General features: G+C 35.9%; 3 protein-coding genes across 6 annotated transcripts in view; 2 read left to right on the top strand and 1 right to left on the bottom strand.

Moving 5' to 3' along the window:
- Positions 1-885, bottom strand: part of LOC118491463 — a 31,837-nt gene extending 30,952 nt beyond the window's left edge. Inside the window, exon 1 of the mRNA XM_035989270.1 lies at positions 22-885. Within this exon, the coding sequence (XP_035845163.1) occupies positions 22-885 (864 nt within the window). The remainder of the gene's footprint in view (positions 1-21) is intronic.
- Positions 886-2,322: 1,437 nt separating this feature from the next.
- Positions 2,323-8,701, top strand: LOC118480185 (guanosine nucleotide diphosphate dissociation inhibitor 2-like). The gene is made up of 13 exons (XM_035974903.1): positions 2,323-2,549; positions 4,686-4,748; positions 4,835-4,918; positions 5,431-5,538; positions 5,633-5,805; positions 5,955-6,066; positions 6,161-6,241; positions 6,404-6,466; positions 6,574-6,675; positions 7,553-7,677; positions 7,785-7,995; positions 8,082-8,156; positions 8,443-8,701. Exons 1-13 carry the CDS (start codon positions 2,463-2,465, stop codon positions 8,491-8,493), a joined length of 1,335 nt encoding a protein of 444 aa, XP_035830796.1. The 5' UTR covers positions 2,323-2,462; the 3' UTR covers positions 8,494-8,701.
- A 1,923-nt stretch (positions 8,702-10,624) lies between these two features.
- LOC110878415 (ankyrin repeat protein SKIP35) lies at positions 10,625-14,772 on the top strand. Of its 4 annotated transcripts, none has more exons than XM_035974901.1 (5): positions 10,625-10,844; positions 10,931-10,956; positions 11,351-12,090; positions 12,608-13,040; positions 13,833-14,772. In XM_035974901.1, the coding sequence occupies exons 3-5, from the start codon at positions 11,462-11,464 to the stop codon at positions 14,625-14,627; spliced, it is 1,857 nt and encodes a 618-aa protein (XP_035830794.1). In that variant the 5' UTR covers positions 10,625-10,844; positions 10,931-10,956; positions 11,351-11,461; the 3' UTR covers positions 14,628-14,772. The 4 variants fall into 4 exon arrangements, with proteins under 4 accessions (XP_035830794.1, XP_021982412.1, XP_035830795.1 ...); XM_022126720.2 differs by having other exon boundaries at positions 11,054-12,090; XM_035974902.1 differs by having other exon boundaries at positions 10,922-10,956.
- Positions 14,773-15,568: the final 796 nt, after the last annotated feature.

The following is a 15,568-nucleotide window of genomic DNA, read 5'->3' as shown; positions in this document are numbered from 1 at the left end:
AGTTCCGTCAGCAAGTTCTACCTCATATGTAATATCTAGAGTTCTTATGGGCAAGTTTAAAAGTTTACTAAACTTAAGATCTACGAATGATTTATCTGCACCTGAATCAAATAGCACTCTAGCATAGACGTCATTGATCAAGACCGTACATGTTACGACATTATCGTCATTTACGGTCTGCTTGGCATTCATTTGAAAGGCCCATGCATTCGCCTTTTTAGCTTCTCCAGGCTTTTTGGCATTCTTAGGGCAGTTAGTCTTGATGTGCCCCTTTTCATTAAATCCGTAGCAAACGACATCCTTAAGGTCTTTGCAGTCTAGGGTCTTATGCCCTTTCTTTTTATAGATGCCACATGGCCTGTCATGCTGATCCTGACGACATTGTCCCTCGTGTCGCCGGTTGCAGGTTTTGCAGACGGGTCTGTCACTAGACCCCTGCGGGTTCTTCTTCTTTTGGAACCCAAACTTTCCCTTTTTCTTCGACTTCTGGGAGTTGTCATCCTCCCTCTTTCTCTTTCCGTCAATCTCAGTTTTGACTGACTTGTTTCTCAATACATCTAGTGTGAGTGATAGAGATAGATCCACAACGGATCTATAAGATGTAGGCTTTGAAGCCTTGACGTGCCCTTTGATTTCCGGCACCAAACCACCGATGAAACGCGCAATGCGTTTGGGCTCCAGGGTGATCAGATATGGTACCAACCTGGACAAGGAGTTGAAGTCGATCACGTACTGCCGACAATTCATGTTCTTCATAACGAGACTCAGAAAATCTGATTCTACTTTCTCAACCTCGTTCTGAGGGCAATAAGTTTCCTTTATTAGGTCCACGAACTTAGACCACTCTAGGTTGTAAAGGGGGATCTTCCCCGTAGATTGTATCATTGCTTTCCACCAAGTAAGGGCATCGCCATTAAGCGACTATGAGACAAACTTCACAGTATCCTCTTTAGCGCAACCGCCAATATCAACCATGATTTCCATTTCATCGAGCCATCTCATGGCATTGATCACCCTTTTTTCACCAGTAAAGTCTCCTGGCTTGCAAGAGACGAAGTACTTATACATATAACCTATTAGAAGAACGAGGTTTATCATCAAACACTATCTTCTTTGGTTCACTCTTTGCAGACGAAGAGTGAACACAACTCTCTTTGTGAGATGAATGTGGCTTTGAATGAGACTTTGAGCGAGTAGCACTCGACTCCTTAAAGTTCTCCAGAACAATATTTACGGCCTTGGTGTTTGTATGAGTATACCCTATTAATTTATTTTTTACATATACATATCGGATATTTTTTAAAATAACGTGCCATTCGAAATATCGGGCCCTGGTCGATGGTCCTCCTCGCCCACCCTCAGGGCCGACCATGGTTTCTAAATCCACCCTAAGTAGATTTCTTGAGCATCATCATGCATTTCCTGCAACATGTATTAAAGTATTCGTCAATACAAAAAGGGTCGGCGAGCATACAAGTTTGGTCTACATAGCATATAACTAAAATGTCTTAAATCCAACATGACAATTTGTACACTACGTTATATATCATACTAGAATGCACCAACTATAGGTCAAACCAAAATGTCCACTAGCGTAATCTCGTCACCGAACTGAACGAGACCGTTTTGATTGAATACTTAACAATGACCCCAAAATGGGCGGTGTGCTACTCCTATGGCACCATATATGTTAACGTAGACTTGCAAAGTTAATGGCAAATAATATGCATAAAAGTATCATAGCATGTATAAACATATAGTATGACAAGCAACATGTTTAGTGGATTAAGCGTACGAAAGTTCATATAAAATATATACGAGCCACAAATATCTTGTTTTGATACCCTATATACGAAATGCGATGCATATATAATTGCATCACAAGATTTTAGGGTGTGTTAACACCCAAGTAAAATCACATTTGGCCAATGATTTCCAAATCAAGTGGTGGAAGACTTGCATTTCTCTTAATAGATGCATGTTCAACTCCCACTTGGTGCAGAGTGAGGCACCGGTGGGCAATGATATGAGACCCATGGAAACCTGGGTTCGATTCTCGAGCCAAACGAGTTTTACACGTAATTTCACTGTCCTACCTACGGGCGTGTGAGTTACCGGGTTTTTTCCGAAATTGATGGTGGACTTGGGATACTCTATTTGATCCAGTAAGTGCTTCGAAAATGCTCGGAATTAATTATTTCACCGTTAAAATAAAAATAAAAATCACATTTGATATAGTTGAATGACCATTGTAGCAATTCAACAAAAACAAAGACTAATGCCTAAAAATGCGTTGGTCTACTACTTATATCCCCCCACGAAGCAAAGCATCTATATCTATGTTCCGGTGATTATCTATATTAACTCCCACAAGACACGCTTTTGACTCCAATTTCAACCCAACCCAACCCTACATCTCATCCCATCAGTTTCCTTTCACTCGATCTGTATCACGATCCACCATGGATGAAGAGTATGACGTCATCGTCCTCGGTACCGGCCTCAAGGAATGCATCCTCAGTGGTCTTCTCTCCGTTGACGGTCTCAAGGTATCACTTCAATACTTAAATCGAACAATATTTGCAACTTATTTTTTAAGATTATTATGTTATGGTTAACTATTTGTTGTGTGATGTGAAGGATTATGGTTGATTCGTTGTTTTAGGTCAACATTTCGTTTCGATTATGTGTTTGGAGCATCAGATCTGAAATGATTGATAGGAGTGTGTTGTTTCTGCAATTAATTGAGAAAAATTCCGTTACGATAGTTATATACTTGTATCTGCGTCTGCGTCTGTATATTGTGTTAGATGATGATCAGATTGCGTATGATAAGGATATAAGTGCTTTTATGCTATGAGTGCTACTGCATTTTGTGAAAACTGGTGTTTGGATAAATGGTAGTTGGATTTTTTAAATGTATGTTTTGCTGATTGTAATTTTGTGTTAGTTAAATGTTTGTTGATACCAAAGTTGGCAGAGTGTGAAGTTAGTTGAATATGTGTTGATTTGGATTGGATTGGATTGGATTGGATTTGACGGTTGATTAATAAGGTGTAAGTTTCAGTTTGTTTGTTTATAGTATGTCATATCCCTGTTATTAATCCATGGGGATCGAGTTTATTAGAGTTGTTGATCTAATGAGATTTGATGCTTGCCGTTCATTCTTGCGGTTAGATAATGTTGTTAAAAGTTAAAGACTATAATTTTCTATTTGTTTCTGAATCATATAACAAAAATAGAATGATAGTTATGTTAGTTGATTTTGTACCGTTTTAAAAGTTAGATATAAAATTCGAAGTGCATTGGATAATTGAAAAATAGAAAGTTACATTTTTGGGCTATTTTTTTCTCACTTAACAGAGCTTAGTTGTCAATGATGGGGCCTGAGACCCTATTTCTTTTAAGGTAGCAATAGGGTCAGTGATGGTTCAGTGACTTAAATGAAGTTCTTACTCGTTAGCCTATTTCTTGAAATGAATAATAGTGCTCTTTTTTTTTTCTTTTTCTTTTTCTTTTTGTATTTGTCCTGCAGAAGACAATATTGTAGACAAGTATATTTATATATCATGAATCAATGCATATTAAGGTGAAATTTAAGTAAGCAGTAGTACAGTACATTAAAACATCATCTAATCTCAGCATAGTATTCCCTTTTAATTTGGATTGTACAGTCTTAACTTTTATGTTTGCTAATGTTTCAACTTTTAGATTACCAATTCTGTTAATGATCTATCATCTATGGAGGCACCTACAATGTTTGTTTAGTTTGGCTAAATAAATAATCACTGCAACATTTTATGTGCTTTTAAATAAATAAATAAATAAATAAATAAATAAATAAATAAATAAATAAATAAATGACATTCCAAATTCTGATAAGAGTTGTTTGAAGATTATGTAGTTTTCAAGTGAAATAATTTGTGAATAAAGTATATATTAAGCAAAACATGCCTTCATCTTTTATTATATTAAGCAGTATGCCTTCATCTTTTATATTGATTTGTATTTCATCGCTTTTAAATGAATTATGTGTTATTTTATCATAAAGCTGTATATGACTTCTAACCTTATAAACCATGTTTTCATTGAACTTCGTTTTATGCTATGTATGTACACCAGAAGTTATTTTTACCTTGACTTTCGTTGTAATTGCTAAGAATAGTAAATAGATGTACCAGTTAGTTTTATTCTGTTGTGCTGTGTATGAATATAAATTGATTTTCGAAATTCTATGTACACCTGCAGTTTTATTTGGTCAAAATGAAATCTTGTCCACACACATACCATTTGGGTTTATCTTGATGGATACAAGTATGGATATGTTTCCAAAATTATATTGAGATATCCGAATCACAAATATATTTTCTTGAACAAAATGCATTCAATAAAGGTTTCGTATATTAATTACCCCAGTATTTTAAATTTATGAAACTTTATAGTCAAATATAATGCATATACATTTTTAGCAGTTTTTAAAAGTTTTGTGGACTGATTTTTCATCTTCACCCTTTAGTTAAATTAGATGGACATTGTAGCTTTGTTGAATGCTCATTACAGTTTTAGTTTGATGCAGTTCATATGTTTATGAATTTGAAATATTTTTTATGCTCAGTACAAACCGACAATTTTCATATTTTTAGCCCAATAGATTTATGGTCTCTTACACTTTGTCTGGAAATCAGGTTTTGCACATGGACAGGAACGACTATTATGGGGGAGAATCAACCTCACTCAACCTTATTCAGGTTTTGTTTCTAAACCCTGTTTAATAATGATGTATAAACTACTGTTCGAACAGATTTTAGTAACGTAACCATTCAAAACATTACAGCTGTGGAAGAAATTTAGAGGAAGTGATAAACCTCCAGCTCACTTAGGGTCTAGTAGAGATTACAATGTGGACATGATCCCTAAGGTATCCATCTTGTTAACTCTTCTTTCTTTCTAGTTCTATTTTTTTCGAGTAAAATGCCATTTTTCGTCCATTAGGTTTGGCCAGTTTTGCGACTTTCGGCCAAATTTTTTTTCCGCATCTGGATCAAAAGGTTTGAAATCATGCCATTTTCATCTGGCTCGTTAACTCCATCCATCTTTCTCTGTTAAGTCAGGGGTATTTCCGTCTTTTTTTGTCAACTTAAAGGGCAATTCAGTCTTTTTCAGGGGTTTTTTCGGTCTTTTTACATAAAGTGAAAAAAAGTCTGAATTGCCCTTTAAGTTAACAAAAAAGACGGAATTACCCCTGAATTAATGGAGAAAAATGGATGGAGTTAACGGACCGGATGAAAATGACAAGATTTTAAACCTTTTGGATCCAGATGCGGAAAACCAAACCTTTGGACGACAGTCACAAAACTGGCCAAACCTCGGGGATGAAAATGGCATTTTAGTCTTTGTTTAATCATCTTATGATATTTTTTGTTTTGCAAGTTTATAATGGCAAATGGTGCTCTAGTACGCGTCCTCATCCACACTGATGTCACAAAATATTTGTACTTCAAAGCAGTGGATGGTAGTTTTGTTTATAACAAAGGAAAGGTATGTTGTTTCTATCACCTGCTTTTTCATCAACTGTCAGTTTTCTTACGTATTCTTTGTAGTCTCACGTTATTTAAAAATTATAACTGCATAGGTGCACAAAGTTCCTGCTACTGACATGGAGGCCCTCAAGTCTCCTTTGATGGGTATTTTTGAGAAGCGTCGGGCCCGCAAGTTCTTCATTTATGTTCAGGACTACAAGGAAGATGACCCCAGAACACACGAGGGGATGGATTTGACACGTGTGACAACTAGAGAGCTTATTGCGTATGCCTCCTGTTTTACTGTTTAAGATAAAGTTTTAAAGTTATTTTTTGCTATTTTATCCTGTATTATCACTAAGAAATATTTGTAATATGTATTAACATTTTTTTATCTTTATCTGAAAACATTACTAATAATGTATTATTTCTTAGTAAATACGGTCTTGATGACAACACTGTGGATTTTATTGGCCATGCTCTAGCTTTGCATAGAGACGATCGCTACTTAAACGAACCTGCCCTGGATACAGTGAAAAGAATGAAGGTGTCAACACTTTATCAGTTTTTGTCATTCGTCTCTTATCGATTAATAAATTTGACGAGAACTAACTGATTTCTTAACGTTATTTCTGCACTAGCTCTATGCTGAGTCACTTGCACGTTTTCAAGGAGGATCACCTTACATCTATCCTTTGTATGGATTAGGCGAGCTTCCTCAGGTACACCTTTTATGCTACATTTGCCCTATTCTCCTGTTACTTTGTTTTCTATTAACTAAAATTACTATACGTCAAGTCACTTAAATGTTTGATGTTCGTTCCAATATATATTGTAGGACAAGTCACTTAAATGTTTAATGTTCGTTCCAATATATATTGTAGGCCTTTGCTCGGCTCAGTGCTGTGTATGGTGGAACCTATATGTTGAATAAACCTGAGTGCAAGGTATTCCATATCAGTATATTATTGATTCTAATTTTAATGATTTTGTTATCTGAACTTCAGCCTTTGAAATATTTTATAATTGTCACTATTTTTTTTTTTAATTTTAGGTTGAGTTTGATGAAGAAGGCAAGGTTTGTGGTGTTACTTCAGAGGGTGAAACCGCTAAGTGCAAGAAAGTTGTTTGCGATCCTTCCTATTTGCCTAACAAGGTACCATTCTTCTGCTACATATAGGGCTGCAAACGAACCGAACGAACATGGCCTTGTTCGTGTTCGTTTGTTAAGAAAATACATTTGTTCATGAACAGTTCATGATGATATGACACGGCGTTAATTATGGTCCTTAGAAAATAGATGGAAACCAGAGAGAAACCAGATTTTACACAAATGAACATATATTATATTTCGAATAAAATAGGCATATTTCATCATAAACATTAAGAAGATCCACCCAAAATATACTAATGAACATGGGAATACTGGAATATGGTTTATTTGTCTCAGTTACCTCAAATAAAAATAAAAGAATATCAAAAATAAATATAAAATTAAAAACCCTAATTAACTATTGAACACAAGATAACATAAACGAACACGTTACCAAACGTTCACGAACATAAATGAACGAACTCGGCTTTTGTTCATGTTTGTTCATTTAACCAAACGAACTAATTTTTTTGTTTGTGCTCATTCATTTATCAAACGAACGAACACAAACGAACTTCCTGCCGAACGGTTCATGAACTGTTTGCTGAAAGTTCAGCTCGTTTGCAGCCCTATTACATATAATGAAAATAATCTATTTCTTTTAACATGTTCAGCTATAGAAGGCATAATTGCATGTCCTAAAAGATAGACAGAGATTAGTTAGTTGTCATATTAATTAGGCTAATGTTTTTTTAGTACTAGCCAGGGTGTCTATAATGCATGAGTAACAATATTGCTCAAAAAATAAAGTTAATAAACAAAGAGGAAAAAATTGGGGTTTTCAGTTCTGTAACAGATAGATTACTAGTAAAAATTATATGTATATATTTTTAAAATCAATTATCATTGTTGAAATTTATATAAGCATGGTTCATGACAGGTGAGGAAGGTGGGCAAGGTGGCCCGAGCAATTTGCATTATGAGCCATCCGATTCCGAACACAAATGACTCACACTCGGTTCAGGTTATTCTTCCACAAAAGCAGCTGGGTCGCAGATCAGACATGTGAGTCTTAACTCTCAACACATTATCTGAATAGTTTACATTTGCATTTATCTTGTTTTATTTGAAATGTCATAGTTAAAAAATAAAATACGGTCTGTATTCTGCAGGTATCTGTTTTGCTGCTCATACTCCCACAATGTTGCTCCAAAAGGGAAATTCATTGCATTCGTATCTACAGAGGCAGAAACTGATCAACCCGAAATTGAATTAAAGCCAGGGCTTGATCTTCTGGGCCCCGTTGATGAAATCTTTTATGATGTTTATGATAGATATGAACCAGTCAACGAGCCATCTTTGGATAATTGCTTTATATCCACCGTAAGCTTTTACAACACATCGTTTTTCTATACTTGTTTTCGTTAAATAAGATATAAGATCATAACTCTTTTTTTAATGGTTAACAGAGCTATGATGCAACAACTCACTTTGAGTCGACTGTAATTGATGTGATCCACATGTATTCAATGATTACCGGAAAGGTATGCAAACAATTCCCCCCTTTTCCATTACTCTGTTTCTCCTTTGATTTAATATTTTAAACATAGGTGGCTAACCTTTTTTCTTTTAATCTATAAATAGTTAATATACTATAATACTTTTATTATAGTAAACTCCAATCTGTATGAATAAAACAAATTTAGAAGGTTGTAAAAATTTGGTTATGGCCATAGGTTTTTTCAACCCGATTCTTATTACATAAACAGGATTAAATTGACACTCGTCAATTCTTGAGAGTCGGTGCTAAAACGGGTTTTTTGTTTGTAGGTTCTTGACTTGAATGTTGACCTAAGCGCTGCAAGTGCTGCCGAAGAGTAAAATCTTGGGAAGTATGATGTTTCCCTATATCTCTAAGGCTGTCACTGTTCTAGTGGGAAAAAAAACTTCATTTTAAGTTTCTATTTTCCAAGATGCATGCATGCTCAAATGTGTAAGGATATTGTCTGTACTTTTGTGTAAAATATGACCTGTCAGTTGTCACATGTGTGGAAATTTGTTCTTGATGGAATTTATAGTTATCAATCAACCCGGCCGGGATTAAGGCCAGAATCGCACCATTTAATCCAAATGACCCGATCACGGCTTGGGTGCATTTTGGTTTACTCAAGCTAAAGAGGGATTTGGATTTGAATTTGGAAAAAAAAACTATCTGGCGGGTATCACTAAATCCCATACCCGTACCCATACCCGAATTTTTTCTATTTTTAAGCCTGTACCCGGCCTATACCCATTGGGCTTCGGATATACCTGGCCCGTATGTTACGGGTATACCCATCGGGCTTGGGTTTTTTTTCACATCCCTAAATCTGTGAGAATACCCATCTGTGGGTCAGTGGGTAGGTGGGCTGGCCACAACATACAACCTGAACTCGTGACCCGAGATTGTCAATTGTCATAACTTTATGGTGTGACGGGTCATGTTAATATTATAATGATGCCCAACATGTTACTGTTCACACTTTAATGAGATCATGACTTGGTTTATATATGTCAAATATGAATTACCGATTTCTATGTTATGTATTATTTGTTTATTTTTAAAGATATTTCTAAATTACAATAATTTTTATAATTAATTATTTATAAATAAGGAAAAAATATACAAGGGTTTCAGTTTTAAATAAAACAAGAAGCTATAACTTGTTGATCCATGAGGATTTTAGACATTTGTTGCTAGACAGACAACAGTTCAAACCAAACTTACAGTATGTTTATTTTTACCTTAAATCATTATAAGCTGTTATTTTACCGGACCAAACCAAAAATATATTTATTTTTATCATACTAAATTCATCCATCTATTCTAGTAACCTAACTAAATGTATATTTATTGTTTTGACCCAAAATCATTTAATCTGTTATTTTATTAGACCAAACTGTTTTAATTATATTAAGCTAACCTAATGTTAAGTGTTAACCTCTTTTTTAGTATCCAAATTAAAGCTATATTTATCGTCTCAAAATCAATTTAATCTAACCCTCTATTTTTATGAAATCGAATTAAAAGAACATACTTAAAACTATTTTAACTGAACCTGTTTTTTTTTTTTTTTGACAAAATTTAATTAAAATACTTTATGTCTTATTTTTTTTTATACAATTCATATGTGAATAAATACGGAGTTTTCAAATGGAAATTATTTCAAGACAGAGGGTAAACGTGCAATAAGTTGTGTAGCTACGCATTTTTAATAGCAAACTAAGTCTTTTAAAAACTACATCTATAGATCTCAGGTCATAACATTACTATGCATAACCTTTTGAACTCGACTAACCTGTTGATTTTACTAACCGAACTAAAATATGTTAAAATCCTTTTAACCTGACTCATTATTTTACTATAACAAAATAAAAAAGATATTTTGACTCAAAATACTTTTAACCAAACCCGTTTATTATTTTTTTGCTAAATCCAACTAAATGGATATTTATTTTGACTTTATATCATTTTAACCTAATCCGTTTATTTCACTAATCCAAACAAAACTATGTATATTTTGACCTAAAACCACATTAATCCAACCCATTAATTTTACAAATCCGATCCAAAAACATATTTATTTCTAGGGATGTTAATCAGTTTGGATATCGATGTAATCGGTTTTGGCTATAACCGAAAACAAAATCATTTTGAGTTAGAAATATGTCTAACCGATTTATCAATTCGATTATCTGATTAAACATATTATTCAGTTTATTCACTCAAATTTGGTTTAGTTATCCGAATAAGTAAGATACCGAAAACTGAATTCACCATCTAGATACGCTTAGGAACCGAACCCACAATTTACGAATACGGTTCAGTTTTCGGTTTTAATTTTTTACAAACCCCTATTTATTTGAGAACTCAAAATCATTTACCTAACCACCCATTTCACCCCTAAAATTGACCATACACTAAAAAAATCACAAAACCACCCAAATACCTATATTTTTTCTTACAAAAATCCAAGAATACATCAACATTTTGGGCAAGAAAACAACAACAGGAGAGAGATTAGAGAGAGATAGGGAGAGAGAGAGAGAGGAGAGAGAGAGAGAGAGAGAGCAGTGGGGAAAGGTAAAGGTGAGGCGAGAAACTCATTTGCAGAAATTAACAACTCTCTCTCACACACGCACTCTCCTTCAAACCCTAATTCAATCAATCAATCATTCAATCCATCAATCAGGTTCGTTATCGTTATCGTTAACGTTAATATTCCTTTCTCCTTCGATGATTTCAACTTTCCGTTACGTTTTCCGTTAGGTTTTGCAGATTACGGAAGCAGATTGATGCGTTAGGTAATTTGCTCTTCGATTGCTTGTCTACGGATGATGATTGTTAGATTGTAGGTGTTTGATTGTGTTTTTCAACTTTTTGTTTGATGTGATGTGTTAGGTTTTGTTGCTCGTACCGTTTGCTGTCTCTTGTTGTGAAATTTAGGGTTCGTGTGGGTGGAAGCGTGTGTTTTTTACGTGTTTGAAGATGCGTTTTGTTGTTCAGGCGATCGATGTTCTTGTTGTTGTATTTTAAACTAGATCGGATTGTGATTTGTGAACCGGTTTCTGGATCTTGTTAAGTTGAGTTTTCGGTTTTGATTGGTTGTTGTGAATCGTTTGGTGGAGAGAAATGAAACACGATTGATATTTGAATTTGCTTTCGCTTCGGTTTGTTGTGTGTTTGGGAAACAATCAGTTGGATAAGCTTGAGGATTTGGATTGGGATGCATTCTGCTGCTGCTTCAAAGGTTTAATTTGTTAAAGTTGCTATATATAACATATATTGGACCAGAGGTGGTGGTGGAAAATGGATAAAAAGAAGGTTGTGGCAGCTGTGGGAGACGAGGATGCTGTGTTTATGTTAGGGAATCATGGGAGCCATGAAGATGTGGGTCAACCTGGTGACGAGATGGAAACCGACGAGGCTGGAATCGAACATCAGGATGATGAAAATGTGATATGTAAGTCGGATAACACAGATGATGAGAATGTGGTGTTCTCGAGGGAGGCACCGCTTGTGATTAAAGAGCGTGGCGGTTGTACCTACAATGATGGAAGTAAAGTTAAATTAGGTGGTGTGAATGGTGAGAAATGTGTACAAGAGAAGAAACTTAGTAGGCAAGATCGAATTGAGCTGGGGCGTTTGTATCAGGGTGCTGTGAGTTCTCATGACTGGGAGCTTGCGGAGAGTGTGATATCTTTAGCAGATCCGCAAACGCTTAATGATGCTTTGTGTATTTCACTGGATTCAATTTGGTTTTTGAGCACCCATCAGGAGCTTGATGGGATTACTGGGTTGATTAAAACGATAATCTCGAATGGTGCTTCTGACTTTACAAGAGCAGCCCTAAGGACTTCGTTCTTAGCTTCCTGTGTTTCAGCCTGCCAAAGCAGAACAATGAGCCTTGCAGACACTGTATCTGTTATGGCACAACGGTAATTTTTTCACTTTCAGCTTTTAAACTGATAATATTTTGAATTCTTTTTCTGCCCATCTTACTGCTGTTATTATTCTTTCTAGAATGTCAAAAGGATCCGATAAAGCAGCTTTTTTGAAAGTTAGAACTTAGAAGAGCCGTTAACATATTTTCTTGATCAGTTGGTTCTGTTGGGAGAACAATATATTTGTTCGAGTCAGTTGTGTGTGTGTCTGTGTGTATATATAGTTTATTACTCTGATCTCATGATAAATGCAAAAGTTTTCTTATCTGGACATTAGAAATCAGTTATATGATTAGATTTGCAAAATAGCGACTGACACTGATTTTGGTCTACAATTTTTTTTATTGATGAAATTACTTTTTAGTTTTACCAATAGCCAAATACTCTAGTTGAACTATGCGAATTAAGTTGCATGTTTTTATGGGGCACATGGAATTACAATACGCATTTGCATGAACAATCCTACCTCAGAATACATGGTTTCTTGATTATAATTATGTTTTATTTGCAGTTTACATGAGCGGTTGCAGGAGTGTAACGGAGATGAGGTTCTGAAGGCTGAAGCTGGTGCTAAGGTTCAGAAGTTCACCGAATGGGCTTTGAAATGTATCGGGTTTCATTCTCGTTGCCAGGGGAACAAAGACAGGGTGAATCAAAACTCTGCTGTCCAGGTTCAATTACAGCTGTCAGCCTTCAAGACGTTCTTGGATCTAGCTGGCAATCATCTAACAGGAAAGGACTTCACAGAGGCATTCGATGCAGCTTGCTTTCCTCTTACTCTCTTTTCAAGTTCCTTCGATCCCGGTTGGGCATCAGGTATGTCAGCAACTGCTGTTCAAGGGTTGCTAGCCATGTTAGTGGAAGGAGGTGCAGATAATGTAAACCAATGCTTTCTTGAGGCCTCTCGGTTTGGCAGCACAGAACTCGTTCGCATATTATTGCAGGTAACCAGAAAGTTTACATTTGTAATGAATGTGATCATACCTGTTGCTTGGGGGTGTGCACGGTTCGGGTTTTGGTTTATTGAAAATCTTTCGGTTATTTCGGTTTTAGCAACGGAACAGTTCGGTTTGTCGGTTTTTGGAACAAAAATACGTAAGATTCAAAAGTAAAAAGTATAATCCAAAATTTAAGAATCTTTATTAGATGTTTACATTTAAGTTATTATATATAACCTTTTTAATTAATATTATCCACATAAATCTAACCTTCTAATCTATTTTTATGTTTTTACAAAGTTTTTTTAAGACATTTTCATTTATAATACTTTGAAGATCATTTTTTTATATTAAATTTTGTTATTTCTTGTAGGCAATAGATAAATCATTTCAATTATAAATAAACATGTTAATGTTTTCATTACTTAACATTCAAGAATAAAAATAATAATTTCTACTAGCATGGGTTAAACACATGAACAACTTAAATTTAAACATAAAAATATATGGATTGGCCTTCTATTGTAACTTATCGGTTTTGTTCGTTTTTTTTCGGTTATTGTAAATGGTTATCCGAAAACCGAACCAAAATTTTTGGTTATTAAAAATCCGAAAACCGAGCCATCGGTTTTTTTTTTTCATTTTTTTCGGTTTTCTACTCACACCTGGTTGCTTGCTACTGAGGTGGCAAAATGGATAGGTCAAACTGGTTATTTTTTTTCCTCAATTCGTTTGCTTACTTGTTTTCTCGTTTTTTGTTTTTGTGCTCCTGTGTTAATTTGGGAGTTGACTTCTTAGATTGCTCAAAGGAACAGCTTGGATGTAGACGTTGACCTGGCATTAGGGTTCGCTTCACACTACGGAAAGATAGGCACCATGGAATGCTTAGTGGAAGAGGGAAACGCCATGGCCTTTTTAGGCCCATTAATGCGAGCCGCCGAAAGAGGCTGCATGCAGGTGGTCCAGTGGTTCGTCAAACGAGGCTGCAGAGACATGGAACTTTGTCTAGCCCTAACAGCCGCCACATCAAGCAGCCAAGTCGACATCGCCGCATATCTCCTCCCACATGTCCCACAACACGTCCTGGCGGCACTCAGCATTGAAATCCTCAAAGCCGCCGGTGAAAGAAGCGGCGGGTCCCTCGATGGTGTCGCCTTTCTTTTACAATCCAATTTCCTCGGCGACCCAGTCGCAACATACGCGGTGGCGGATACGATTTCCCGGTCAGATGACGATTCGGTCGCACCTGAGCTGCGTGATTTTCTTCATGAACAGTGGTCTGAAGCGGCTTTCTTAAACGGGTTGAGGCAAGGGCAGGTTCATTACTTTAATCTGGTTAGTATCTTGAAATGGGGCGGGTCACCCATATGTTTAATGGACCTGCCTGGCCCGTTAAGGGTGGCGATAGCGTACCTGCCACTGTACAGGGAGTGTGTAAAGACGGGTGGGTGTTTGTTGTCCCAACAACTAAGGGGGCAGTTGGTGGAAGCCGCTAAACGGTTGGGTGGTGTAGTGATGGAGGAGGCGGGCCAGGGGCAAGAGCTTTTGGCCGTTGTAGAGCAACATCTTCCTCCATTTTTGCTTCATGCATGATGATGATGAATCAAACATGTTGTTTAAGAAGAAATTTTGGATCTTTGTGGATCCTGTTTTTAATGAATCTATGTGTCAAATGATCATGTACAAGTGATATGACAATAGAGATTTGTGAAGAAGCTCCATGGCATTGTTCTTTTAACAATCCCTCATGTTGCACGCCCTGTAGGGGCGTGCAACGTGCAACGCTAAACTAGAGAACCGGACCTCAATATAAATGTTCCGGTTCTAGAGTTTTTAAAATAACCGGTTCTTACTTTATGGTTTGTTTCGTGTGTTTTTTAAACTATATTTAAAAACTGGCTTCACATAATTTTAAAACTAAGGTTTTGGTTACTTCTTTGTCAAACATAAAAACTTATCATAGTTCCTGAAATTAGTTAGTTTTGTTCTCGTTTCTGTACCATCATCTCCTCTTTCCCAATACAGTTTCTTTTACTTTACACCAAACTTGAGATTGCAGCTTAAGTAACTTAGGTGCTTGTAAATCGTTGAAAAAGTTGTAAACAGTTGAAAAGGAACGGACCGCTTAAATTGAAAGCAAGTTAGTCATAGCTAGTTTGAGATGTATATTGTTTGGTTTCAATGTTTGGAGGTTTGATGATCTGGTGACGGTTTGAACTTCAATTAGAACATGCCTCATAAACCAATAGTAGTCGGTACCTTAGCTAGTTGTTAGAAAAACAACCAAGAAATTGACCCAGAGAATTGAATCAACGATTAACAATTGAATCTTATTGACTATGAAAGTGAATTACAAGAAAGAAATTACAAAGAAATTGAAAGTCATGAACTAACTACAAACTACTACAAACCCCTATTTATACTAATCGACCTAAATTCAGTTACAACTATCCGTTGTAAGAATTTCCACAAACACCCCCTGAACTTACAAGAATGTAAGTATCAGACCTTATACCTAAGCAACTGCTCCCCGA

Source organism: Helianthus annuus, chromosome 1, assembly GCF_002127325.2.
Source record: "Helianthus annuus cultivar XRQ/B chromosome 1, HanXRQr2.0-SUNRISE, whole genome shotgun sequence".
Taxonomy (NCBI): Eukaryota; Viridiplantae; Streptophyta; class Magnoliopsida; order Asterales; family Asteraceae; genus Helianthus; species Helianthus annuus.
Note: the sequence above shows the minus strand (reverse complement) of the source record. Positions and strands in the feature narration are given on the sequence as shown.